Source organism: Pantherophis guttatus, chromosome 1 (genome assembly GCF_059756535.1).
Source record: "Pantherophis guttatus breed Tessera chromosome 1, ASM5975653v1, whole genome shotgun sequence".
In the NCBI taxonomy this organism is placed as follows: Eukaryota; Metazoa; Chordata; class Lepidosauria; order Squamata; family Colubridae; genus Pantherophis; species Pantherophis guttatus.
In genome coordinates, this window is record NC_142063.1 from 269,403,503 (window position 1) to 269,429,363 (window position 25,861).

Below are 25,861 nucleotides of genomic sequence, written 5' to 3' on the forward strand. Positions count from 1 at the left end.
CAGCGCAGCCAAGGAACATGAGAACCTTATGACCTCACAGTGGTTCTCACTTCCGCTATGATGACATTTTCAAAGTTATCACTAATTTATTGGCTGGGGGCTTGGAGGTCAATAGATTTCGGCAGTTGGCAGATGAGCTGGGCCCAAAAGGCAAGATTTTAGCTTTCTGAGCAGGTGTTTTTTTTTTTTTTTACATTATTCCATTAATTTGTGGAATTTTTTTTTTACTGAAGACGAGGGTGCAAAATAGAAGTGTCTCCGTATAATGTCTCAGTATTTTTGTATGTTGCTCTGACTGATTATAGACCAGAATAAATGAAGCTGAACTTTGTCATGGTTTCAGAAAATGTTCAAAAATTAATAGTAAGATGGGATACGAATTCCTTGCTGGGACTTTCTTGTCTGATTCTATACCCGTAATGGCGAACCTATGGCACGCGTGCCTAAAGTGGCATGCATGGCCATGTTCCCCGGCATGAGTGGCCTTGCCTGTTTGTCTTCTGGGTTTCTGGCACGCATGCACGTGCGATGATCGGCTGTCCTTCATGCACATGGCAGTGCCAAAAACCGGTGTCTGCATGCACGACGGCCAGCTGATTGTCAGGTGCGCATGCGCGCCAGAACCCAGAACTTCTATTTTTCTAGAGCACGATCCCTTCACGTGCATGGCAGTGCCGAAAACCGACCTGCACATGCGTGCCGGCCGGCTGATTGTCAGCCGTGAATGCACGCTAAAATCTGGAAGTTCGGCTTTTCTGGAGCGTGATCCCTTCACATGCGTGGCAATGCTGAAAACCGGCCTGCACATGTATGCTGGCCAGCTGAAAGTTCGGTTTTTCCAGAGAGCAGCCCTGATGAGCATGCGCACGCGCATGCAACATTTCTGTGTGACCTTTTCAGCACTCGGTGCTGAAAAGGTTCGCCATCACTGTTCTATGCAGTGTATCTATGCATCACTGTTCTATGCAGAGTATCAAGTTACTCCTAATCTGCCAGGTGTGAAGAATCAGGACCACACATTAAACTTTTTAGACTTTATTTAGTCTAAAAAATGTATTATTACACTAATATCCTACCTTTCCTCCTGAAGTTCAAGCTCTAGATTGGGGTAGCAACTGTGGCCCTTTTATGACCTGTGGACTTCAACTCCTAGAATTCCTGATTCAGCCATCTTGGCTCAGGAATTCTGAGAGTTGAAGTCCACAGATCATAAAGGGTTCATAGTTGCCTACCCCTGCTCCAAATAATACTCTTGCCTCCAATTAATCTTCAAAACAACCCTGTAGAGTAAATTGGCTGAAAAATACCAGGTGAAAGATACCAAACTCACTAGTGAGTTTCCATGGTAGGGTGGACTTGAACTAAATCTCTCAAATCCTAGTCCATTTTGTGATCCAGCTTCAGGAACAAGGGTGAACACAGAGCAATTGCTATTTTAACTCTTGCCTTTCCATAATTTTTTCCAGAACCACTTATTCCTCTTTGTTGCAATATTTAGACATTTTATAGATATTGATTATAATTTCAGATAACAAAATAAAGAAACTGGTTATGACTCTTTTCTTGTTTTTTTTTGTTCCCTTTGTGATTTAATCCTATCACGTAGATTGCAAGTAATTCAACGATCCTTGAGTAATTCTATAAAAAGAAGACAATAAAAAATCCAGAGGATACTTAGCTTTGTTTTTTAGTTCCTGTTTCATGAATATTGGCTTAAACTTGCTCTAAGGAATCTTAACATTGCGTTTACAGGTAATCCTCAATTTACAATAGTTCATTTAGTGACAGTTTGAAGTTATAACATCACTGAAAAAGTGACTTATGACCATCTTTTTCACACTTACGACCATAGCAGCATCCTCATGGTCACATGACCAAAATTTGGATGCTTGGCAACGGGTTCATATTTATGACTGTTGCAGTGTCCCCAGATCATGTGAACAATTTTTGTGACCTTCTGACAAGCAAAGTCAATGGGGAAGCCAGATTCACATTTAACAACCGGATTATTAATTTAACAACGGTAGTGATTCACTGAGCAACTATGGCAAGAAAAATGGGACAAAACTCACCTAACAAATTTCTCACTTAGCAACATAAATTTTGGGCTCAGTTATCGTCATAAGTGGAGGACTATCTGTAATTGTAAAAAGGCTTGACCCACACACTGGGAGACCCCCAGCCTCTGCCCAAAAGAGAAAAAAGACTTGATAAATATGGAAAAAAGAAAAATACAATAGGTAAGTTAGGAAACTTTATCCTGTATCTACAGTATAGGAAACCAGGGCAAAAGCCAGAATGCTATATTCCAGGAGGGCTTAATTGACAATAGATTGGTAGATGAAGAAAAGGCCAACAGCAGACAGGCAGATAGACTAGCTTTTTCATTCCTAGTCTGTCATGGACAATTTGAGTTTCACTGATGTTAATGCTAGTTGCTGTGATATTATTTTTTTAAAAAATATATACACAAAATATGTACCTAACTTCAATCTATTTTTACCACTCAAAAAATACACTGTTCTTTTCTGTAGCAAGAAGGTACTTACAGTATTCCCAAGAAATCCACTGGATCTGAAAGAGCTAAATCTCTGCAAGTTACTCCTAATCTGCCAGGTGTGAAGAATCAGGACCACACATTAAACTCCAGTTAAGTTGATTTACTGCTCATACCTACACACAAGAATCTGGTCAAATAATGGTTAGCACTAAATTGGTGCTAATAAGAATTAATTACCGGGACACAGTGGCTCAGTGGCTAAGACGCTGAGCTTGTCGATCGAAAAATCGGCAGTTCAGTGGTTCAAATCCTTAGTGCTGCGTAACGGGTGAGCTCCCATTACTTGTCTCAGCTTCTGCCAACCTAGCAGTTTGAAAGCAGGTAAAAAATGCAAGTAGAAAAATAGGGACCACCTGTGGTGGGAAGGTAACAGTGTTCTGTGCGCCTTTGGCATTTAGTCATGCCGGCCACATGACCATGGAGCAGCGGTGGGTTTCAAAAAATTTTACTACTGGCTCTGTGGGTGCTGCTTGGTGGGCGTGGCATGGCTTGGTGGGCATGGCAGGGGAAGGTTACTGCAAAATCCCCATTTCCTCCTGATCAGCTGGGACTTGGGAGGCAGAGAATAGATGGGGGTGGGGCCAGTCAACATTTTAACTACCAGTTCTCTGAACTCTTCAAAATTTCTGCTACCGGTTCTCCAGAACTGGTCAGAATCTGCTGAAACCCACCTCTGCCACGGAGACATCTTTGGGCAGCGCTGGCTCTTTGGCTTTGAAATGGAGTTGAGCACCGTCCCCTAAAGTCGGGAACAACTGGCACATATGTACGAGGGGAACCTTTACTTTAAGAATTAACAGAATTCGTGGTTGGGCAGGCTGGACTTGGATCACTGTTGAAACGTACTGACTCCAGGCTGGTTCCTCTCTTGACTCTGTTCCCAGGCTCTGCCTCTTCTTCTCTTACACTCTTCTCTTTGAACAATGCTTTGAGCCATCAGTTCAATCAGCCTTTCAAAGTAGACCAGTAAAGAAAGAGAGACCCAGGGATCCCAGTAATGCTATACTATGGCATAGGACAGTGTTGGCAAACCTTTTTGTCCTTGCACACTAAAAGTGTGTGTGTGCGCACGCGACAGCACATGTCGGTACCCATAATACAATGCGCACCCCATCTGCGCATGCACGCATGGCCCCCTCCCTTGCTCCCCTGTGCATGTGCACATCCCCCGCGCATGTGCCCCTGCACATACACCCCCCCCCGCATCTCAATTTGGGCCTGTAAAGCCTCCTGCACCAAACTTTGCTGGCCCTAAGCCTCCAGCTGGGAGAGAGGGAAGCCTCAGCCCGCTACTCCTGCCATAGCCAGGGAAGCAGCAGTGGAAGAATCGCTCCCTCCCACCCCGCCCGAGCCAGCCGCCCTTCTGCTCCTTCCCCGGCATTGGCTTGGTTGGTGGCGCAGCGGCAGGCATGTTGGAGGTCGGGCAATGGGTCCAACCGCAGGTGGTGCAGCACTCCTGCCCGACCCCCGCCTCAGCCTAGGGGACCTGCGCAGCGAGCAGAGCAAGCCAAGAGGGTTTCTCGGCCCCGCTTTGATGCTGGCCACAGGGTCCACCTGCACAGGCAGCCCAGTTCCCCAACCCTCACCGGCTGCTGGTCTGCCAAAGCCCTGCCAGCTGCACCTGCTCAGACAGTGGCTCCCAGCAGGGAGGAGCCCAGGCAGGGTGGCATAGGCTGCGCGTTCAGAGGCTGAGGTGGTGGGGCCAAGAGTGCTGCCACCAGCCAGGGAACGGCCAATGCTTTGTCTCGCCAGGGAACGGGCTGGTACCCGGTTGCCCTCCGGCCTTGCAATGCGTGCCAAGCTTGCCAAAAGACTCACAGTAGCTGGGCGAGCATGGCGGGGCGATGCGGTTCTCACAAGGCAGCTGGGTTGCTCAAGTGCCTTGACCCACCAGGCAAGGGAAAAGCAGCAGCAGGCCCTGGGGCCATGCAAGAAGCCCGCTCAGATGGGGAGGGAGGGAAACCCTGGCCCACCTGTCCTGGACGAAAGCTCTGGGCTCTCTACTCATGTGTCTTTTGGCACGTGGGCCTGTTGCTCTTGCCACTGCTGGTCTTCGCACGTACATGCACGCCAGAAATCAGAAGACCAAGTGGCCGACATGCATGCGCACACTGGAAACAAGAAGATCATCTTCCTGGAGTGTGCATGTGCAATGGGTGGCTGCTCTTCCAGTTTCCGGTGCGCCCATGCATGTGAAAACCAGCTGGCCAGCGCACCAGAACCTGGAGGAGCAACAGGCAATGGTTCAGCGTCCCTTGACAGATGGCTCTGTGTGCCACTTCTGGCACACGTGTCATAGGTTCGCCATCACAGGCATAGGGTATCTTAATTTTAAAAGACCATCCAAAACCTTCAATTCCCCTTTTTAAGCTCAATAAGGTCAAGATGTGTCTTTTTCTTGGTCTTTTTATCAAGCTTTCTACATTCCTGGGGTTGAATAATTGCTTTACTAGTCTTACTCCTCTTTTCAGTGCCAAAGCTAAAGTCCTCTATAGTATGGATTTAAAATCATAATAAGTTGCTAAATCAAATCAAATCCAAATCCAAAAACGTATTGATACAAATCAGTCCAACTCTATCACAGTCCAAATTGTCCACAACGTTCTAGATATGAATCAACTCTTGCCTCAGCCCACTTTAAGCCGAATCATTGGTTGAAGTTTTTCTTGGTGATGTTTGGTGAGACGAGAAATAAACCAGGGGGATCCAACAATTGCTTTCCTTAACATCTGCATTCAACCGGTAAGGGCAGTACCATTTGCTGGCTTCATTACTAAGCCAGAATAGGGACAGATCATCAAGGCAGCTCAAAGATCAGGTTTTTTTTTTAATGCAGCCTTGAGGCACAGCTTTAAGTAATGTAATGTAAGTAAGTAATGTATCCAAAACCCTGCAGTGCTGGTGTTCTAGGATGTGGAGAAGGCCTGTAATTGAGTGAATTGGAACTTTCTATTATAGATTTTAAGAAAGATGGATTGTGTGTACGTTGAAGGGAATAGCTATGAGGCAAGAGGACTACAGAAGAAGGGCATTTGCAGTTGATCTGGTTGTTACCCTAACATGGTCGATGGAATTAATAATCTAGATGAAAGACTTTACAGAAGATATTATATGGAATATAAATATAAAGTCACTCGGGGGGGGGTTATATATAAAAGTACTCTTCAATGATGGGGGCAGATGACAACTAAAGACACTAAATACACTGTTGGAAGAAGGACTTGATGTGATTGTTTAGATTTTATAAATTATTATATATGGCGGACCTGCGGGAAAGTGGGTGAAACAAAATTGATATGGTATATGGTGATAGGCTAGGTTACTGATTGTTTAATCCTGAAAGGGATGTTATGTTTATTATTGAAGAATGGACTCTGAAGGTGGCCAGTTTTGCAGAAATGGTGAAGTTATCGGCATACATAAAAGACCGGACACAAGAGATCTATGTAAGGGAGTGGAGGACATGGATAGATTATGTGTAGAATAAATACTAAACTAGGAAGTACCAGATAATTTTTAGTTGAATGTTGTATAGAAATGTATAGTTTACAGGGGATAGTATACTAGAATGTCAGGAAGAAATGTATACTTCACAGGGGGTAGAGTAAATGGCCGGTAAAGTATTATATAATATGATTTGGATCTGGATTTCACCCTGGGGAAGCCATGGGGGGAGGGGAGGGTAAGGGAGGGCTAGGGAGGGAAAGCGGGGGGGGAAAGGAGGAAAAATTTGTATTTGTAAAACTTTTTCAATAAAAAAAAAAAAGTAATGTATCCAAAGGGCAATGTCTTGGTTGCATATAATGGCTAAAGATTTGAGATGTGTTGTTCATAGAAGAAGATAAGCATGGTCTAGAAACTTGTAGATACATTAGAAGTAATGAGCAAAGCCAAACTTTATACAATAAATGCAATCTATTTATTCTGGAACTCAAGGCAATAACTAGTTACAATGGAATAATTTTTGATAGCATCCCTTCGGTACAATCTTCTTTTAATAAGCTCCTGCCTACTCTTGTGTTGTTCCATCATCCAACAAAGATCTCTCAAGTAATGTTTGGAAAGGTTTTTCAGAATCAAGCTTTGTCTTTGAATAGCCAACAATCAGGTAGAGGTAGGGGTTCCCACTGCTGTCAATGGCATCAAGAAAATGAAGAGTGAGAAAAAGAATTGGAATATGGATTTTTGGAACCCAACGGGCTATGATTTCGATAATCCTCACTGAAGCAGCAAAGAGAAGAAACAGAAGAACAGTGGCCACTATAGTGATGTCAAGTCTTCTCAGAGGAGTTTCCTGGGATACATTCAGCATTCTTGTGAAAATAATATATGTAGAAAAGACCATGATGGGAAGAAAAACGAGGAGGTTGATTATTACTCTGACCATTTTTGTAGACTCACAATGCTGATTAGTGTCCTTGAGTAATGCATCAGTCTCTATATAGCAAGTACAATATAATGTGATGGCCAGTAGGCCAGATAAGCCCCACAAAATGGTACACATGATTTCTGAGAAATGCTTGGGCCGGCGAAGTTGATACCAGGCTGGACAAAAAATCATGACATACCTTTCAGCAGTAATAGCTGTTAGCACATAGGTCTTGGCATTGAACCCAAATGTATGTGCCAGATCCATTAAATGTAACGAATACAGACTGATAGGAAGAGCTTTCAAGAATAAAACAAAAACAATAACGTAGTAGATGAGTACAACAAAATCAGCCACTACCAAATTTAGGAAATAAACAGTAAAGTTAGTTTTCCTGATAGAGCAGGAGAGAAGGCAGAAGATAATTGCATTCCCAAATAATCCTAAAATGCAGATTGGAATGGAAATAATCGTAATTGCTCTTTGAAAACCGTATCCAGTTTCCAGTTCTGTCCCAGCATATTGATGTTCTCCAATAGTATGGAAAGACAGAGAGTATGTTTCTGCCATCTCGCAGTGATCTGTTTGTGATCCTTTTCAATCTGCCAAAATCAAACACAAAAAGTATTAGTAAGATGTGGCAAAGAATGTAGGTAGGAAAACTTAAGTGAATCAGCTTTTCAGATAGGAATGCTTGTTTGATTGTCACCCACAAGATTGGGCAGAAAAATCTAACTTGAGCATCATTTTACTTTGGCTGAATGTTTTGTACTAGATCATATGTCAGAGATCTTCATTTAGAAGACACATAGATGATGCTTACAAAAAGTGGTCTGACCTTTATAATGTAGCCGTAAGATATACCATAGATGATCCATGACTTTGCCAGGAGTTGTCTCTGCAGTTTTCTTGGCAAGATTTCAGAAGTAATTTGTCCTTGCCTACCTTCTCGGGCTGAGAGGGAGACTGGCACAAGGTCATCCAACTTGCTTTGTGCCTAAGGTCCAGGGGTGAAATCCAGGAGGTTCTGACAGGTTTTAGAGAACCGGCAGCGGAAATTTTGAGTAGTTCGGAGAACTGGCAAATACCACCTCTGGCTGGCCCCAGAGTGGGGTGGGAATGGAGATTTTGCAGTATCCTTCCCCTGGAGTAGGGTGGGAATGGAGATTTTGCACTATCCTTCCCCTGCCATGCCCACTAAGCCATGCCCACCAAGCCACACCCACAGAACTGGTAGTAAAAAAAATTGAATTTCACTACTGCTAAGGTGGGACTAGAACTCATAGTCTTCTGTTTTCCAGTCTGTGTCTTAAACACTACACCAAACTACTCCATTAAAATATATTAAACAAACAAACAAACAAAACTATAAAAAATACAGAACACCACAGATCCAAATAAAAAGATTTTTGCATGACTAGAGAGGGAGAATAGAGCTAGTCTGATGTCCCTGAGGAAGATGTTGCCAAATCTGAAAAGCTACTAAAAAGGTTCCCTGTTGGAAAGACACCTCCTAAAGGCCTTAATGCCCAGTCAGGCATTTATATAGAAAAGTTATTTTTCAAGTAATTTAATCCAGGGGTGGGCAAACTTTCTGGGATTTTGGGAGCAAATGCGTTGCTTGGCCAGCAATTCTAGGAGTTGAAGTCCACATGTCTTAAAGTTGCTAAGTTTGCGAAATACGCTACTAGAGGCCGGCACCAGCTTTCATTCTGCATTTTTTTTCTATTAAAAGAATCTTTCTAAATTCAAGCGGGATAGAATTTGGTACCAGCCCAGTTTCTATCAGGTGATACCATTTTGACATCTGTAGCTGCAGTATTTGATAATAAACTATATTTCAGTTACTTGGGAATTAAATAGGATACGTGACTAGCAAACAGCGAACAGGGATTTACGACATTTTCACCTTAATAAGAATTTATGAGGCAAAGAACACATCAATTCAGATATACAATTGATAATAACTGGAATACTTCACTTACATGGAAGATTAATTGTCATTTGTGGAAATATCTGTAATCCAGTGGAGATTCCTGATAATAGGCAGGGGCAGATTATTTTCTAGTTTCTCCTTGCCTTGACAGTTTCTCCTGTGCCTCCCTTTTAGCCTTCTAGAGAGAGCTACAACAGAGGTACAGCTTTTAGTTGTACCAGGGGCAAAGGTGGGAGAGAGAATTAGAATTATGACCAGTTAAACAGAGACCTAAAATGCTGTGTGTTCTGTAATGAATATATATTTGATGTTAGTATTCCAGGATGCTTGGATGCTTCATGGATAATTTGTCTCTGATTTCTACAGAGGCAAAAGACAAGAGCTACTAGAAAAGAGGGAAAACAAACAAACAAAAATGGTCAAACATACTCGTAAGTATTTTGTTCTCTGAAATGCTGTCTCTTGCTTCATTTGGGCTTGTTCAACAATCTGTGACACAGTCATTAGAAGATGGTCTGTTCACAGTCCTGCAGATTCCCTCTGTATTAAGAAGTCAACTCTATTCCAGAAGGCATGTATATTTGATTGGTACCAGTTCTATTTTTTTCTGGCTGGATGACTAAATCGAGGGACCCATCTACTATATATTTAATTGGTTGTTTGGGAACTTGTGACTTAATCAAGGAAGAGCCTCTCAATTATGTATCACTCAATACATTCAAAACATATCAGTTTGTCATAGATGAAAATAAGATTTTCACCCCTTTCATCTCAGTGAATCATATGTTCAATCATGTTAGTCTTTATCCATGATAGAAAGTTAATATAATAAAACCAATGTGATGTGACCAATGACAATAACAACACCGTTATCCATTTGGTAAGAAAAGCAGCTAAGTAGAAAACTAAATACTACCATTATTACTCTCTGCTTCCCTTTCAGTCTTGTCTGATTATGCTTCTGCCTTCATATGAAGCTTTATTGCTTGTTGCAAAGGTATGGCCAACTGCAACATGATAATGGGTGTCCTATGTAATAAACAGAAGATGATATTTTCATGACCTCATAGAAACTGTTAGCTGCTGTGTTGCAAAGTTCACAGAGTCATTGTCCTTCATATCGATTGAGATCTAACTTCATGATTTTTGGCCTGAAGTCTCATGCGATCAATCTGACAGATACTGTTAGAGACAAAAAGAGCATTCGTTTTCTTGTTGACAGTCCTCATTTTTTCAGTAACTTTTGAAGTCATCAGCCGTGAGTTTCTGCTGGGATGGCTTGGATAGCATGAAAACAGGATCATGAAATGGCAGTGATTCTGCTCCTTCCAGCTGGGAAGATTCTGTAGCAATCTACTCTCTTTGAATTCTTCACTTTAAATGGGTTGCTTCTTTTATGAATTTGGATTTGATTTCATTGGTGGAAGTGAATAATGTGAGACTCAAGGTAGGAATAAATTAACCCTACAAACCCATAGATGGCCAATATGTCTATTCTGGATGGCGTCGTACTATGTACAGAGGATCATATTTATAGCTGAGAAATATCCAGAATCCAGCAATATTGCTAGATGCCAGAATGAAGTCATGGCTAGAAGTGTTACTCCATTAAATTTTAATCATCCCCACTTTGTAAAGGAAACTGATAAGACTGCCTATATGGTGGTGGTGATGGATGGTCCAAAATAATAAAAGTGGCCAGTTGTGACTTTCTTATACTGTACCTTCCCCTTGCAGGCATGCCTATTTTTACCATAGTTTAGAATTCTCATTGGTTCATAACCCATTAGCCTATTTTATTTTTCTTCTGTTCAATCATGTCCAATTCTTGGAGATTGCCTGGATCAATTCTTACAATTTTCTTGGCACGTTTTTTCAGAAGTGCTTGCAATTGCATCCTTTTTAGGGCTAATAGAAAGTCACTGGCCCAAGGTCACTCAACTGGTTTTGTGCCTAAGGCAGGACTAGAATCCATGGTGTTCTGGTTTCTAAGCTGATGCCTTAAGCCATTACATCAAAGTGGTTCTCAGCCTAATTTTATTTAATGAAGTATAAAGTATAATTTCAAGTTTATTATGGGCTCAAATTCAGGCTACCCAAATGGTCTCACTTTAGATCATGAAGAGTTTGTACTTTTCTCTGTCTTTGATGAAAATTGTGCTGTTTTAATGGCTAAATCCATTTATATTAACAATTAGCCAGAGAAGGGATGAGGAGTGAGAAAAAAGCCCCCACAAGATAACTCTGCCTTGATTCTGTACATATAAGAGGAAATAGAAGAAAACTCTAAAAGGCTTTCAAGATTCTTTAATTGTAACTTATAGCAATAGTAGACTTTATACCGTCTGTTGTTTCTTGACTTGCCCCACCTTGATGGGTTGACATTTGGTATAATATCATGTGTTTGATATCCTCATGCTGCATGTAATGTCACTTGCACTCCTCCCCACCTCATTCCTACTTCTAGAAATTAGAATAGCAAGCTAATGTAGTAGGTGTTGTGCATGGAGAGTAGCAAAAATGGCCCCATAGAGGACTTATACCCCAAACGTTAGGAGTGTCAAACTCGCGTTGTCACAGCGTTGTCACATGATGTATCAGGACTTTCTCCCCCCTTTGCTAAACTGGGTGTGGGCGTGGCCAGCGTATGATGCATCCGGCCCGTGGGTTTGACAGCCTTGCCCAACATGTTTAAATCATCAGCCACTAACCAAGTTGAATTACCCTACTAGTGATTCTGGCAGCACATGTTCACATTAACTTAGCTGTGAGCTCAGTAGCCTGTGTTCTGGACCCATGCCCCTCCTGGCTGGTTAAGACCTCCGAGAAAGTGACATATGGTTGGGTGCATGAGGGGGCTAATATCTATTTTAGGGAAGAGGTGAGTCTGTCAGGCTGGAATACAGTGGTGAAAAGCCCCCTTCACTAACCAACTGTGTTCAATTATTTTTGTTTTTGACTCTTGGCAGAATTGATGTACAATTTGAGGAACTCCCTGGATTTGTGGCTCCTGCTCAAGAAGCAGCTGGCAGCTGTGTCTAGGGACCCTTTGCACAGATACATATTGTGTCTCAATCACACTCATTTGTGGATTGGGATGCCCTGCCTAGGATCACTCAAACCTTGGTCACTTTCAGGTGTGACTATTGCAATGTGTTCTGCATGAGACTATCTTTGAAGACCTCCTAGAAATTACAGTTGGTCCAGAATATAGCATTTTGCATGGTAATAGACACCCCCTCAGTTTGCCAATAGTATACCATTGCTATGTGAGCTGAATTGGCTTCCAGTTTTTTTCTGGGTAGAATTCAAGGTGCTAATCATCATCTTTAAAGCCAGGACATTTGAAGAACTTCCTCTCTTTGAGGGTATCTGCCCAGTGGATAAAATTATGCAATGAAGAAATATATGAGAAGAAAATGCCCATATACACATAGATGTTGTTTATCCACAAAAGAAATATTAAATTAAGCAACACCAAATTTATAATAATTCAAACACTGAAATATAACACCAGGAAAGAAATAATCTCAAAGATGTCCCCTGCCACCCATTGTGCAGCTAACAAGGTCCTGCAGAGCTGAATAACAGAAACAAATTGGCTGTTGGACAATCACATCTCTTACTGTTTTGCCAGGTGTCAGGGCAGTGATCAGGTGCCCAGGCAATTGGTTCTTTTGGATTCAAAAGCAATACACACTCCAGTAAATAAAGGGATTTTAAACTTTATTATTAGCTCAGGCAAACAAATTTAAAAGCGTAATGTAAAAAGCATACATACGGCATACCATGATACCCAAATCTCTTACAAGCTGCCAGGAGCTCCTTAATAATGACAGCAGAGATACCCTAAGGGCAGTCAGTTTCCACAGTACTCAGTGCTAGGTTCTATGAAGATGCTCCCAACAAACAACAACCCCAACCTTTTAATCAAAATTTGGCACCATGACTTCATGGCTCTGTTGTGGTCATGAGACTACAAGACCCGGCCTTGACTAGGATAACATAACTCTAGGATAGGAATATAAAGTCTGAGACTTTCACAATAGGAACGGTTTGTAACTATATGAAAGTTCTCTCTCCCCCCCCCTTATTCAGTAAACAACAGTAAAAAACAAGCAGGTTAAGCTCAGAATGAGCTCTAAACTTCTAGACTTTTCTTAATGTGAAGGAGAAATATGTCACTAAACTCCTCAAAATAACAATGATATTCCACACTGCCACTATGCTTTCTTCACCAGCAACAAAGATAATCAAAAACAGACATGTCTAGGTAAACCGGCTAATAAACAAGATAAACCCAGATAGACATCCCCATTGTTTTCAGGAGATTATAAACAAAAGGAGGGTTGTAGCAGATATCTCACTGGCCTTTCAGAGCTGTAGAAAAATGTCCTTTTCTTCTTCTCTGAATCATATAATGCAGTTCTAGTTTCCTCTTCTACATCTGGCTGGAATCATGGAAATGATATCTTTAAAATCAGCAAGGAAGAAACTGAAGAAAACAGTGCTGAGGAGGCAAATGCTGAGAAAGAAGTGGTGGTGGCAAGCAAGGGCTGGAGAGTGACTAGTGGGAAAGGTGCTTGCTTTCAGATTATATGGATCTTGATGCTTTGATAGGATAATGTTGGACTAAAGGGCTATAGTGGCATGGCTGAACCCATAGGGTGGAAAGGAGGCATTTTATATTTCCCCGAGTTCAGACATAACGATCAAAGAAAAAGGTGCATTGTCAATGAAGAAAAGTTATACCTGTGCTTATTTATGTGCCAAAAGTGGAGGGAGCGTGGTGGGGTCACATGCATGCATGCCTACATCCATAATTCTATGCGCCCCCCCCATGTGCGCCCCCCGCTTTTGGCACGCGATGGCCCGGTGGGCCCAGTAGGGCAGTTTTTCGTTCTCCCCAGGCTCCAGAGCCTTTCTAAGAGCCTGGGGATGGCAAAAACAGTCTCCCCCCCAGAAGGCCCAAAACGGTCTCCCTCCCAGAAGGCCCGAAAATCAGCTGGCCGGCGCACGCATGCATGCTGGAGCTGAGCTCGCGTGCCCACCGATATGTGCCATAGGCTCACCATCATGGATATAGGGGGTATTGCAGGAAGCAAAAAATAGGAAGTCAACATGATCATTACATATTATATCCTAGGATATTATATTTGAGTATGAGACACATTGAGCGTATATCACATCTCCATTCATTCCATCTGTAATTGTTCCCCACACACTTCCATTGTTCCCTAATTTTGTCATCTTCTGCAGACGTGCCTAAGCGTGTTCAGGTATTATTTTCTTCTGTCCTAGGAAATAAAATGTTGTCCTCTTAAGGAAATCAGCCTCCACACATACCTCTAATGCCACAAATGCCATTACTTTAAGCAACATTGGAAGTGAAGAGAGAGTACGTTCTCCATCTCTAAAGTAGGAGAACCTGGTTAAAGCTTATTGCAAACTGTTATTTTTCTGTTTTCAACATGTCAGCTCCATTTTCTTTGCAATAATATGAAGAACAGAGACATGTATAAAGTAGTTCTACAAGAAACAAACAAGCCAAAATAAATGGCACAATGCAAAAGAAGTTTCCACATGGATATAATTAGAGCGTTGGCCCATGCCTCATTGCATATTGAAGAAAACTGGATATCCGAAGAGCCAAGAGACTTCTTAATTTGCCAAAAAAAGTATATAATCAAGGTTATTGAGAAAGGCTCTATTATCAGGTGCAAACAATAATGGTTGACTATCTAAAAAGCCAAGCAAAGTAAAATTATATATCCTAGTAAAGGCAAGAAAATGGGGGGAAAAAACAGGCCTCAGGTACAGAGGTGGCGTGGTTAAGAGATATGGAAATCCACCCTGGCAAATCATCATCCTGGAACGTGTTAGAGAACTGACTTCATAAGCAGCCTTTTGAATGAATCAATCACCTTTCATCAAACAGATCTGTAGAAAGCTGCTTTTAGTGAGAATGGGTGTTCATGCCACTTGTTCACTGCTTATATGATCCAGGATTTCATCATTGCAGGACCTATAGATCACTACATGCAAGGGTTCCTTGGAATGCTGCTGCTTCTGTCTTCCAACAAAAAAGTAAACAAAAGGATTGAGGCTGCTGTTGATTAAATTAAGCAAGGAAAAGCTACGGATGATCGTCCACTTTATGTCCACCATTGGCTGGGTGTATTCCATCAGACAAAGGATCTTGTGAGGCACAGCAAAGATAAGAAACAGAATGACTGTGATAAAAACAGTACGATAAAAGCGAGCTGGAGATTTTGACTTTGGGTATCTAGATATTTTGATAAACAGACTGCAGCTACAAAAGACCATAACTGGCAAAAATAGCATGAGAACAGTGGTAACGATTGTATTTGCAGGATAAATACCTATGTAATACATGTATTCCTGCCAACATAAATAATCTATTCCCATCATGATACAGGAGAGGGCCCACAGGACAGCGCACAGTATGGTAGAAAGATGCTTTGGCCGTTTAAAACGATAGCAGAAAGGGAAAAAAGCACCCATATACCTCTCCACACTAATTGCTGTCAATAGGAAAAAACTGGTATTGTATCCCAAATAATTCAAGATATCAAATGCTAAAAGAAAATGTGACATCCAAACAGAGTCATCCCATGCAACTAGACTGATTAAAACGTATACGATGTGACAGAAGAGGAGACTGAAATCAGCAACGGCTAAATTCAGTACATATACTGTGTATTTAGTCTTTTTGATTCTACAGCAGAGAAACCAAATAACAGCTCCATTGCTGAAAAGTCCCAAAAAAAAGAAAGGTAGAGTAATATATAACAATATCAACAGAGTCTTCTCTTCTTGGAATAAATATTGGGTCTCATTTCCCTTGGCTGCATGAGCAGTAGAAGTAGTCTCTGTGATCAAGGCATGTATGGAGTGGCCAGTATTCTTTTCTTCTCTGTAAAAATAGAAAGAATCCCGCTATTAATAAGACTGTTGAACTTCGTATTGCAGGGGGTGTCAAACTCAAGGCCCATTGGCCAGATCCAGCCCACGAGTTGCTTAGATCTGGCCCGCTGGGTGGCCCTGGAAACAGCGGACTAGCCTGCAGTGCTTCTGCCAGAGAAAATGGAGCCTGTGGGGCCGCTTGGGCCACCACAGGTGCCCCAGACATGAGTGACATTGAGCTGGCCATGCCTCCCCCTCAATCCTCCCCCCCCCAAGGTAAAACACAACCCTGATGCGGCCCTCAATGAATCAAGTTTGACACCTGTTGTAAAAGGATTTGGAAAGAGCCATATAACAAGACAGACTTCTTGATTCCCTACAACATTCCTGTCAGCACTTTACATGAATAGATATAATGAAATACTTCCACGCTTTAGCAAATAAATTGTTTGTGAAGTTTTTAGTCAAGCAGTCTTTTTCCCTTAATATTTGCAGCATGTGCATTCACTCCATCTACCTGCGCTTTTCTTCTTTTTGCTTTCCAATTTTAACAAGTTCTGTGAAATGTAGTAGTTCGACCATGAGCCAATTTAAGTTCTGCAGAAAGAAAACAGATGGCCTTATTTGTATCTCCACCAAACTGTACTCTGTATTTGGATGCAGCTATTTGCAGCTGACAGCTGAACAAAGGGAAACAAAGCTACAAGCACACTACTTTTGGCTCCTCTTGGCACCTAAATGTGTGTGTTTCTCTTTCTTCCCTATTCCCTTTTTTGTTCTTTCTTACACTGTCAGCCCATGTGGAATATCTTGTTCTTTGTTTTCTTAACAACTCTCATCTCAGTTGCACTAAATGCATTTTTTTTCTCCTGAAATACACATGGGACAGAAAAATTCCCATGCATTTTCTTCTCTGAGTTCTCGTTCTATTTTACAGCTAATCTTTCAAGCAAGAAGAGAGTTTCAAACAATTCTCATGAGCAGAGTGAGATGTTCTTAAACTGGTTATCTGTGTTTGCAAGACACAACTGCTTCAGCTTGCTGTGAGCTGGAGTAAATAGTCCAAGACCAGGAAGCAGATGGCCTTGGGTGTGCCACTCAAAACAAAGAATTCTTTGCAGAAAGGTAGGTGGTAACCTGGGACTTTGAACTCTCTGAAACAAAAATCCAGTAGCCCAGCTGGTTCAGAGGCACCTTAACATTGTTGAAAGTGAATCTTCTCTGAAATTTTTGCAGGATCTGCCTAATCATGAAAGGCTAGTTCTACTCAAGACAAATCTAGTGTTGTTTGATGTTAAAACTGACCCTAACACAAATCCCACATCTGGTTGGATGTAGGTGATATCAGTAGACACTATCCCTCCCTCAACTGAGTTGTGACATGCAGATAGGGCTACTTAGTTATTAAGTAGTCAACAGCATGGTTGTATGTCCTGTACATCACCTTTCTAGAAATCTACTGTGTTTCCCCAAAAATAAGACCCTGTCTTATATTTTTTGAACCCCAAAATAAGTGCCTGGCCTTATTTTTGGGGAGGTCTTATTATTTTGGGGCGCATGGAACAAGACGGGGATCCTCTTACCATCTTACCTGATTTCCAGCTCTGTCTCCCTAACCCTAACCAGAGGAAATGGCAGAGACCGGCTGCACACGGGTTTAAATATTTTTGGGGAGGTCTTATTTTCGAGGAGATCTTATTTTGGGGGGATGTTTTATTTTCGGGGAAACAAAGTATAGTCTTCCAGATTTACTAGGTTTCAACTAAATCCCAAAATAAGGCAACATGAAGGAATACCTTCCATTTAAAAAAAAATTGTGCCATTAATGTAAGCTTGAAAATGTTGTGGACATTTTCTCCTTCCCTAGAAATCGCCTACCTACCCATATGATACAGGTTTGGCAAGGGCATTTCAGTCCAGCTGTTGCTGAAATATTTGCCTGATCTTCAAGGCCCAAATAGCAATTCCATCTGTCATAAAAATTCATGTGATCTACTGAAACGTACATTATATCTCCCAATAAGGGAGAGCCCTGGGTTTGATGGCAGGCATATGTGCCTTTGCTGATCAGCCCAAAAAAGGAAAAAGATTCTTTCATTTCTAATTTTTTCAAAACCTTAGCTGAGAAATGTTTCTAAGATGAGAAACCCGTGACCCCAAAATGAAGGGCAATATTCAAAGATTCTGTAGGGATTCTGACAACCCTCAATCTGGGAATCTCCTTATCACAGGAGACTAATCTCTAAATTTGGAGTGACACTGGGAATTTTAACAGAAGGAGTGAAAGCATTTGAGGAGGAAAAAAATGAAAATCAAGAAAACATATTTAAGTAACATACTTAGTAGATGGAATAATAATGCCTACATCTGCAGTGAACATATTTCCTTATATTCCTCTAAATTATTATGCAAATCAATATCCATAATTCTAATGCAATTCTGATGGTAAATTAGAAAGACTAATGTTGCATTGAGTTATATAGGCGGGGCAAATCTCCTTTATGTAAATGGTCATTATTTGATTACTTAACACTGAAATTCAGAGACATAGAATCTCTGAACAGGGCTGAGAAAGACCCTCACTAAATTCCTCAAGAACTGCTGCCAGGAACTTTGGAATATCAAAGGCATTGAAACCTCTCCTTGTTCCCCAAAAGGGTGACTGTATCCTGGAGTCAACTCCAGTTACTTCCCTGACTGTTTTTACTAGCTAGGTGGGGCAGGCAGGGCTCCAATGGTTGGACTTGTATGATTTCTAATGGCAAATTGTGGCTGATTTCCATAGTGGATATAATGGGTGGAATAATGGGGAAAGGATAGGCATGTATGCAGACACATACTTGCAACTATTTCTATGAACTAAACTAAACTACTTCTACGAACTAAAATTATGATTATAATTACAGTGTTTTTTCTGGAAATAATTAATGCTTAAGTCTACTTATACAGTGGCCTTAGTTAAACCAGCCAGTAGATCAGTGGTGGGTTGCTCCTGGTTCTGTCTGGTTTTTTAGAACTGGTAGTAAAAGCGGTGGGAGGCTCCGCCCACCCACCCGGATGTCATAATTGATAATCTGTGCATGCGCAGAAGTGCACACGTGCGCGAGTGAAGCAAGCACGTGCGCGTGCTCATTGCAAACCGGTGGTAAAGATAAGTAGAACTCACCCCTGCAGTAGATATCTATATAGATAAATTTATAAACAGAGTGGGTTTTGAAACAGTTCTTAACCATCTTACTTGTTCCCTCTCTTTAATTATTGTTTTGGTATGCTGGCTCTTTATCTAGTCGTCTGACTTTGGTATTGGCTTTTAGGTAACAGAAAAACAGGGAAAGCGGAAAAAATAACTTTTTCCTGAGCTTCTTAGAATTCTAGCATCTCGGTTCAAGCATTTTTCTTTCTGACTCCTGATCTGGCTTTTCTAAATTACTTCCTGGTGAAAAGAATCACCAAACAAGGAACTGGTTGAAGGACTGGGAGGTTTCCACTTCAAGTTTTTCCACTCAGCCTTGTGGCTCATTGGAAGCCAAGGGACTAGTCTGTCCCTTTCTCAGCCTCACCTCATCTCACAAATAGCTGTGAGAATGAAATGTAGGAAGCCTCATGTAAGTCAGCTTTGATGCTCATAACAAAAGGCAGAATGTCCTTGCAACAAAGAACTAATGCACTTATTTGGGATGTGAATGCATGCATATACAGATTTCTGAAGTGCAGTTTAAGAAAAGTGAAATAAATGAAATAACATTTTTAAAAAGGTAAATGGCTCATGAGATGAGTTTATACATTCACTGCAGTGGTGGGATTCAACTAATTTAACAACCGGTTCTCTGCCCTAATGATTTCTTCCAACAACCAGTTCACCAAACTGCTCAGAAATTTAACAACCGGTTCTCCCGAAGTGGTGCGAACTGGCTGAATCCCACCACTGATTCACTGCAGTGATCGGTTGCTACTGGTTCGCCATAGATCAGGCGTGCACCCACCCACGAGTTGAACAAGACTGAACAATGAAACACAATGAAAAGAAACAGAGCTGATATTTCTTATTTTGCACAATTGTCTCCCTCCTTGTATTCTTCTCCTTTTATAACCTGCTTTGAAGGACTCACATTATCTGATGGTGTGGCAATCTTTCTTCTCAGAAAAATAGATCTTTATAAATGTAAGACATTATATTACAGGTGTCTGAAATTCTGTACTTACTATTTTGTTAATGCACACCAATGTAAAAGATAAGAAAAAAAATCATAGGTAAATATCTGCAATAGCAGAAATAATACATGAAGATTGTGCAAGAATAGAAAAATGTGTAAGAAGGTGTGGTGCAAGAACAGACCAAAAGGAACATTTTCTGGCAGGGATAAGTCAGGCTATGCTTTGGATCCAAAATCACTTAATCATCAAATGAATATAGTATTACTTACCTTTCATAATCCGGTGTAAAGTTCTGAAACATCTTGCCAAATGGTGACAGCAGGAAAATAAAGTTTAGCTAGCAGCAGAATGAAGACATTAACCACACATCTTGATCTGCTTGCAATTTGACAAATGGCCAGTGCTGATCTTTATTTGTCAGTGTTCAAGCAGAGCCAGTTTGGCAATGAAGAAAACTCATGAACTCATATGGGAAGAGGAAAAAACAGAACTCTTTATTTTTTCCCAAGTTAGGTCACATCTGACGCTTGGTGACACACCCATGATAGCTTTAATGTGAACACTCCGCAGGTACCAGAAATATTATGCATGTATACTCCTTAAGTATGTTTTGCATTGAGAATAATGGGCTAACACAGGGAAAGGGCTAATAACGGGAATAACACTGAGCCTGGTGGCTCAGCAGACTGATAGCATTGTGATTAACACCAGCTGTCTGCAATTACTGTAAGTTCGAATCTCACCAGGCTCAAGGTTGACTCAGCCTTCCATCCTTTCTAAGGTAGGTAAATTGAGGACCCAGTTTGTGGGGGCAATAAGCTGACTTTGTATAAATATACAAAAGTATGAAGGCTATTGCTTAACGCATTGTAAGCCACCCTGAGTCTCCGGAGAAGGGTGGCATATAAATCAAATTGAAAAAAAAAAAAAACCAGAGAAAGAATTGAGAGCTTAAATCTGAGTAAGATTCATACATCTGACTATTTTTTCACATTATATATTTTAGAGCAATGATGGCTAACCTTTTTGCTGTCATGTGCCAAAAGCGCGGGGAGCGTGGGGGGGGGTATCACACGTGCGTGCCCATACCCATAATTCAATGTGCCCCCTCTGTGCATATGTGCGGGACCCCCTCCCGCTCCCCCCATTTTTGGCACGTGATGGCCCAGTAGGTCTGTTTTTTGCCCTCCCCAGGCTCCAGAGGCTTTCTTGGAGCCCGGGGAGGGTGAAAACCACCTTCCCCCCCACCCCCGGAGGCCCTCTGGAGGCCGGAAACGGCCCATTTCCCGACTTCCAGTGGGCCCAGAAGGCCCGAAAATCAGCTGGCCAGTGCGCGGATGCACGCTGGAACTAAGCTAGGGCAATGCTCACACGTGCCCACAGATACGGCTCTAAGTGCCACCTGTGGCACACGTGCCACAGGTTCGCCATCCTGGCTATAGAGAATCACTTGAAGGAATAGAGTAGAGTAGAGTAGAGTAGAGTAGAGTAGAGTAGAGTAGAGTAGAGTAGAGTAGAGTAGAGTAGAACAGAATATAGAACACTTTATTGGCCAAGTATGATTGGACACACAAGGAATTTGTCTCTGGTGCATAAGTTCTCAGTGAACATACAAAGTAATTTAATCATATGTAATCTGCAGCAAGTCATAGAAAATAATAGAAACATCAAACTATTAGAGAGCATTTCACCAAGGCTGCCATCAGTGACACCATCTTGAACCATATCTATTAATGGCCTCTTGAATTTGCAAATTAGTTCACTGCTACAGCATTTACCAAGGATCAACCATGGTTATTCACAGGGAGGGGTAGTTAAAAAAAACCTCAAGATGGCAACCTTAACAGTGCAATTAAAATTTGACATTTTTTAACATGCATCATGTGATATATATAAAAAAGAACAGCTGTAATTTTGCAGCTATCGTCACCATCTCAAAATTTTGACCTGCTCCACCCAAGGATGCTCTTGAGACCAGTTGTTCTGTACCATCTTCTGCTCCATGATAAAATGCACCTAAAATTGATCAAACTTTCTAAGTGAGAATGGGACATAAACCTATATCAGTCAGTGGAAGAATGGGGTCTTCTCTATTCTTACTTTCTTTTTTCCAGAGAAGAGAAAATGGAGAAAAGTGAGACAAAGACTTCCTTATCAATTTCAATCATTTTCAGTTACTTTTTTGAGCACGTCTCTTATCATAGCTCATCTTTTTTGTTCCCCTCCTTTAAAAATTCTAGAGGAATGGACTTCTCAGGGCCTAGGAAAGAGAATTGTACTTTGTGTAATATTACAGATTCAGAACTTCTGCACATTCCTCCTTTATGAAGGAAATGAGTAGTTACTACCTGACATGGCCCAGGACTCATTTGAATCGGATTCTGATGAAACTGCTCCAGCTGAACCAGTCAGGCTCAGAAGACACCAAGACAGAAATCACCTGAGGCTGATCAAATACAGGAACCATTAGAATAGCTGGAGAAGTCAGAAGATGGTGTACAGCCTTCAAGTTCGATGAGTAGAGCAGGAGAGTAGAGCAAAGGCACTTAATGTGGCACTTTTGCCAAGCAAGGAACTGACCACCTTAACTGAACTTAACTGGTTGCAGCATCATTTAAGAGGCAGTCCTGGCCCATATTTCTCTGTTGGAAGCAACCGTCCAATTTCTTTGGTTTGGTATATTGTTCCTGTATATTCTGTTTGTACAAGAAACCTTTACCCTCTGACCTTTCAACAGGTTGATTAATCTGGTTTGATTCGGATTGTATTTTAACTATTCTTCTGCATAGGAGCCGTGGTGGCACAGTGGTTAGAATGTACTGCATTCTACTTCTGCTGATCACCAGCTGTCAGCAGTTTGTCAGATCAAATCTCACCAGGCTCAAGGTTGACTCACCCTTCCATCTTTCCGAGGTCGGTAAAATGAGACCCCAAATTGTTGGGAGCAATATTCTGACTCTGTAAACCACTTAGAGAGGGCTATAAAGGACTATGAAGCGGTATACAAATCTAAGTGCTATTGCTATATTCCTGTGGAAAGTGAAACTACTTGGGCAAGCTTTATCTGCAAGAGATTCTGACTTTGTGCTCTTTTGCTTGTTTGTCATTTAGCTACTTAGCCTTGAGTAAACTGCTATGATCACCTGCCAAACTACATGAAACCTGAAAGCGGACACACCCCTCACCATTGCATCAACAGGGGTTTAGCAAAAGAATCAAGGAATCCTGCTTCTAAAGAATTTAGAAATAAATGGTTAAGATAAATGTATAGTATCCAGCTGCCAAGAATTCTGCGACCTAATCTCCTTTCCCCCTTTCAATCAATTTGTTTAATGAGGTTGTAAAATTTAGTTTTCTTGGCTGTAAGAGACTCCAGAGCACTTGTCATTTATCTTGGCAATTCTTCCTTGACAACGGAAACTACTTTTTCTGTGTTCCAGCTCACCCACTGGAAACCACTTTGTGCATGTGTGTCTTTGAGGTAGTTTTTGACTCCCTGGGACTGTTTACAATAGTCTCTGCAGATTTCTTTACAAGGTTATTCAGTAGTGGTTTGTCATTGTCTCATTCATAGACAGCTGAAAGAAAATGACTGGCCCAAGGTCACCCAGCTAGCATCATGCCTAGACTGGAACTCAGTCTCCTAATTTCTCACCTGATGCCTAAACCAAAATGGCTCTAAACCAATACTTTATTTTTTCCTCATCAACTAATAAATGGGCAGATTGATGAATTTACAATTATTAAAATGATACTCAATTTGACCAAAACGAGCAACTGACGGGGCACCAGGATTCATCATTTGTTCCTACTTCACTGACCATGCTATTTCACTCCTACCTAACAGACAGATAGGATGGTTCTCCAGATGTTTTTAAGCCTTCCAACATTCATTGTGAATTATACTTTTCACTGAAACCAACTGAGTTTTTCACAGGTTGTATTTGAGTGATGTTCTTGGATTCTTCATACTTATAAGCAGTACCTATCATAGGCACCAATGAATTCATGATTGAAGTATCCAAAACTTCACCTATTTTATGTAGAGGTTTAAACAAAGCTTTTGAAGACTGCCAGAACATCTGATAATTGGAAAATTTACAGATTGCACCAAGGAACATGCAAGAGTTCATTATAGTTTCAATTGTATTCCAGGAATGGATTAGCTTTAGATTAGATCACAGGTGTCAAACTCGTGGTGTCATGTTGCCATCATGTGACGTATCTTGATGGTTTCCACTTTGCGGAGCTGGGCTGGGTGTGGTCTGTGTGTGATGCATCTGGCCCGCAGGCTGCCAGTTTGACACTCCTGGATTAGATGATTATTTCTGTGTTTAATGAACTGAGAGATGGCATCATTCAAGGCACCACAGATAATTTAGCTGAATTACTTCAATACTGTATCTATAGAAAATTGGAACAGCTGAGATGCATGGGGATGAGAAGAGATTTTATACCTCTTCTATGGTCATTCCCCTTTTCTCCTTTTGTATGATTTCTGTGGTTGAACCTCTGCAGCTTGGAGCTAATAAGTTCTTTTCTTTGTTATAAAATACCACAGCTGTTCCCTTGGTTAATTTGAGTTTTAAAGTGCTTTAGGTACATAATTCTTGCAGATTATTTTACAGAAATAAAAGCATTCACAATACCACAAAATAAACAAAAAAATGTGAATACCAATGCATTACTGCAGTTTATGTTTGTATTCTAGCAATTTAAGGTACTTTGTACTATCTTGCTCTGCTAAACTTTGTTGCACAAATCAGCTGCAAAGTATCATACATACAAAATCAAGAATCTTGTAGACTTCTGCCATCTCCTGCATCTGCATTTTCATGCTTTTGTCAATAAAAAATAACGGTTCTTAGAAAGTCGTTCATTAATTAAAATTGTTGAACTCTGTCACTTTTAAAGATCCCTACTCACTTTGATCTGAAAAAACTAAAACAAAAAAGTTGGTTTTTTAAAAATTTAAAATTGGGTTTATTAAATTGGATTTGAGGAGGGACCTTACAATTTAACTTGGAGAAAGGACGTATATTAATATTTAATAGCCTTTGACACAAGTTGGGGAGATTTGAACATATAGCAATGATTTTGAGTTTTTCAAATTGACTCTTGATATTTCATGAACAAGGTATTTTTGGGCATTCTGACCTGCTGCATATTTAGACAACATTTTTATTTCTTTCTAGGCATAGGGACAGAAATAAGAGCTACTACCAATGCAATGGACAGTTAAAGAGAACCTGAGACAAGAATATATGTGTAAATGTCTTAGGTCCCTGCCTAGTTCATACAACGATGGAGGGGAGAGGGGAAGCACATTAAGTCTTGTAAGATTTTGTTACTATTACTGTACAGTTAAAGAAGTACAGATTTATGTGGCATTGACTTCTAAGCCTGATTTACATTGAAGGGCTGATACTGTAGGAAGTTAGCAGCCACCTCTCTCCTAGAAAAATGTAATATTCTAGGACAGTGATGGCTAACCTTTTTGCCATCGCGTGCCAGGAAAGGGGGAGGGCGGGGGAGGTTCGCGTGCACGTGTGCCCACACCCATAATTCTATGCACCCCGCCCCGTGCATGTGACCTCCCCTTCCCCCCGCTCCTAGCACACGATGGCCCGGTAGGCCCGTTTTTCTTTCTCACCTGGCTCCAGATCCTCTCTATGCATCTGGGGAGGGCGAAAACAGCCTTCCCCACCCCCTCAGAGGCCCAAAACGGCCCGTTTCCCAACTTCTGGTTGGACAGGAAGTGACTTTTTTGCTGTCCCCAGCCTCCAGAGACTCTGACGCATGCGCATCGGAGCTGAGCTGGTGTGCCAGGCAACATGGCTCCACGTGCCGCCTGTGGCACGCGTGCCATAGGTTCGCCATCATGGTTCTAGGAAATGTTAAAAAGGCAGAATAT

General features: G+C 41.4%; 2 protein-coding genes and 1 long non-coding RNA gene across 4 annotated transcripts; 1 reads left to right on the forward strand and 2 right to left on the reverse strand.

The window, feature by feature from the left end:
- Window positions 1–6,456: 6,456 nt before the first annotated feature.
- On the reverse strand, window positions 6,457–9,865 carry LOC117672080 (mas-related G protein-coupled receptor member X1-like). 2 transcript variants are annotated; one of them, XM_087887685.1, is made up of 3 exons: window positions 9,782–9,865; window positions 8,915–9,053; window positions 6,457–7,531 (listed from the first exon to the last, which is right to left on the reverse strand). In XM_087887685.1, the coding sequence occupies exon 3, from the start codon at window positions 7,497–7,499 to the stop codon at window positions 6,570–6,572; it is 930 nt and encodes a 309-aa protein (XP_087743811.1). In that variant the 5' UTR covers window positions 7,500–7,531; window positions 8,915–9,053; window positions 9,782–9,865; the 3' UTR covers window positions 6,457–6,569. The 2 variants fall into 2 exon arrangements, with proteins under 2 accessions (XP_087743811.1, XP_034284422.1); XM_034428531.3 differs by having other exon boundaries at window positions 8,915–9,070.
- Window positions 9,866–9,913: 48 nt separating this feature from the next.
- LOC117672082 (uncharacterized) lies at window positions 9,914–12,262 on the forward strand. The gene is made up of 2 exons (XR_004593113.3): window positions 9,914–10,312; window positions 11,835–12,262. It is a non-coding gene; the product is annotated as an uncharacterized LOC117672082 (long non-coding RNA).
- A 1,802-nt stretch (window positions 12,263–14,064) lies between these two features.
- Window positions 14,065–16,374, reverse strand: LOC117672079 (mas-related G protein-coupled receptor member H-like). The gene is made up of 2 exons (XM_087890791.1): window positions 16,310–16,374; window positions 14,065–15,802 (listed from the first exon to the last, which is right to left on the reverse strand). The coding sequence occupies exons 1-2, from the start codon at window positions 16,372–16,374 to the stop codon at window positions 14,839–14,841; spliced, it is 1,029 nt and encodes a 342-aa protein (XP_087746917.1). The 3' UTR covers window positions 14,065–14,838.
- Window positions 16,375–25,861: the final 9,487 nt, after the last annotated feature.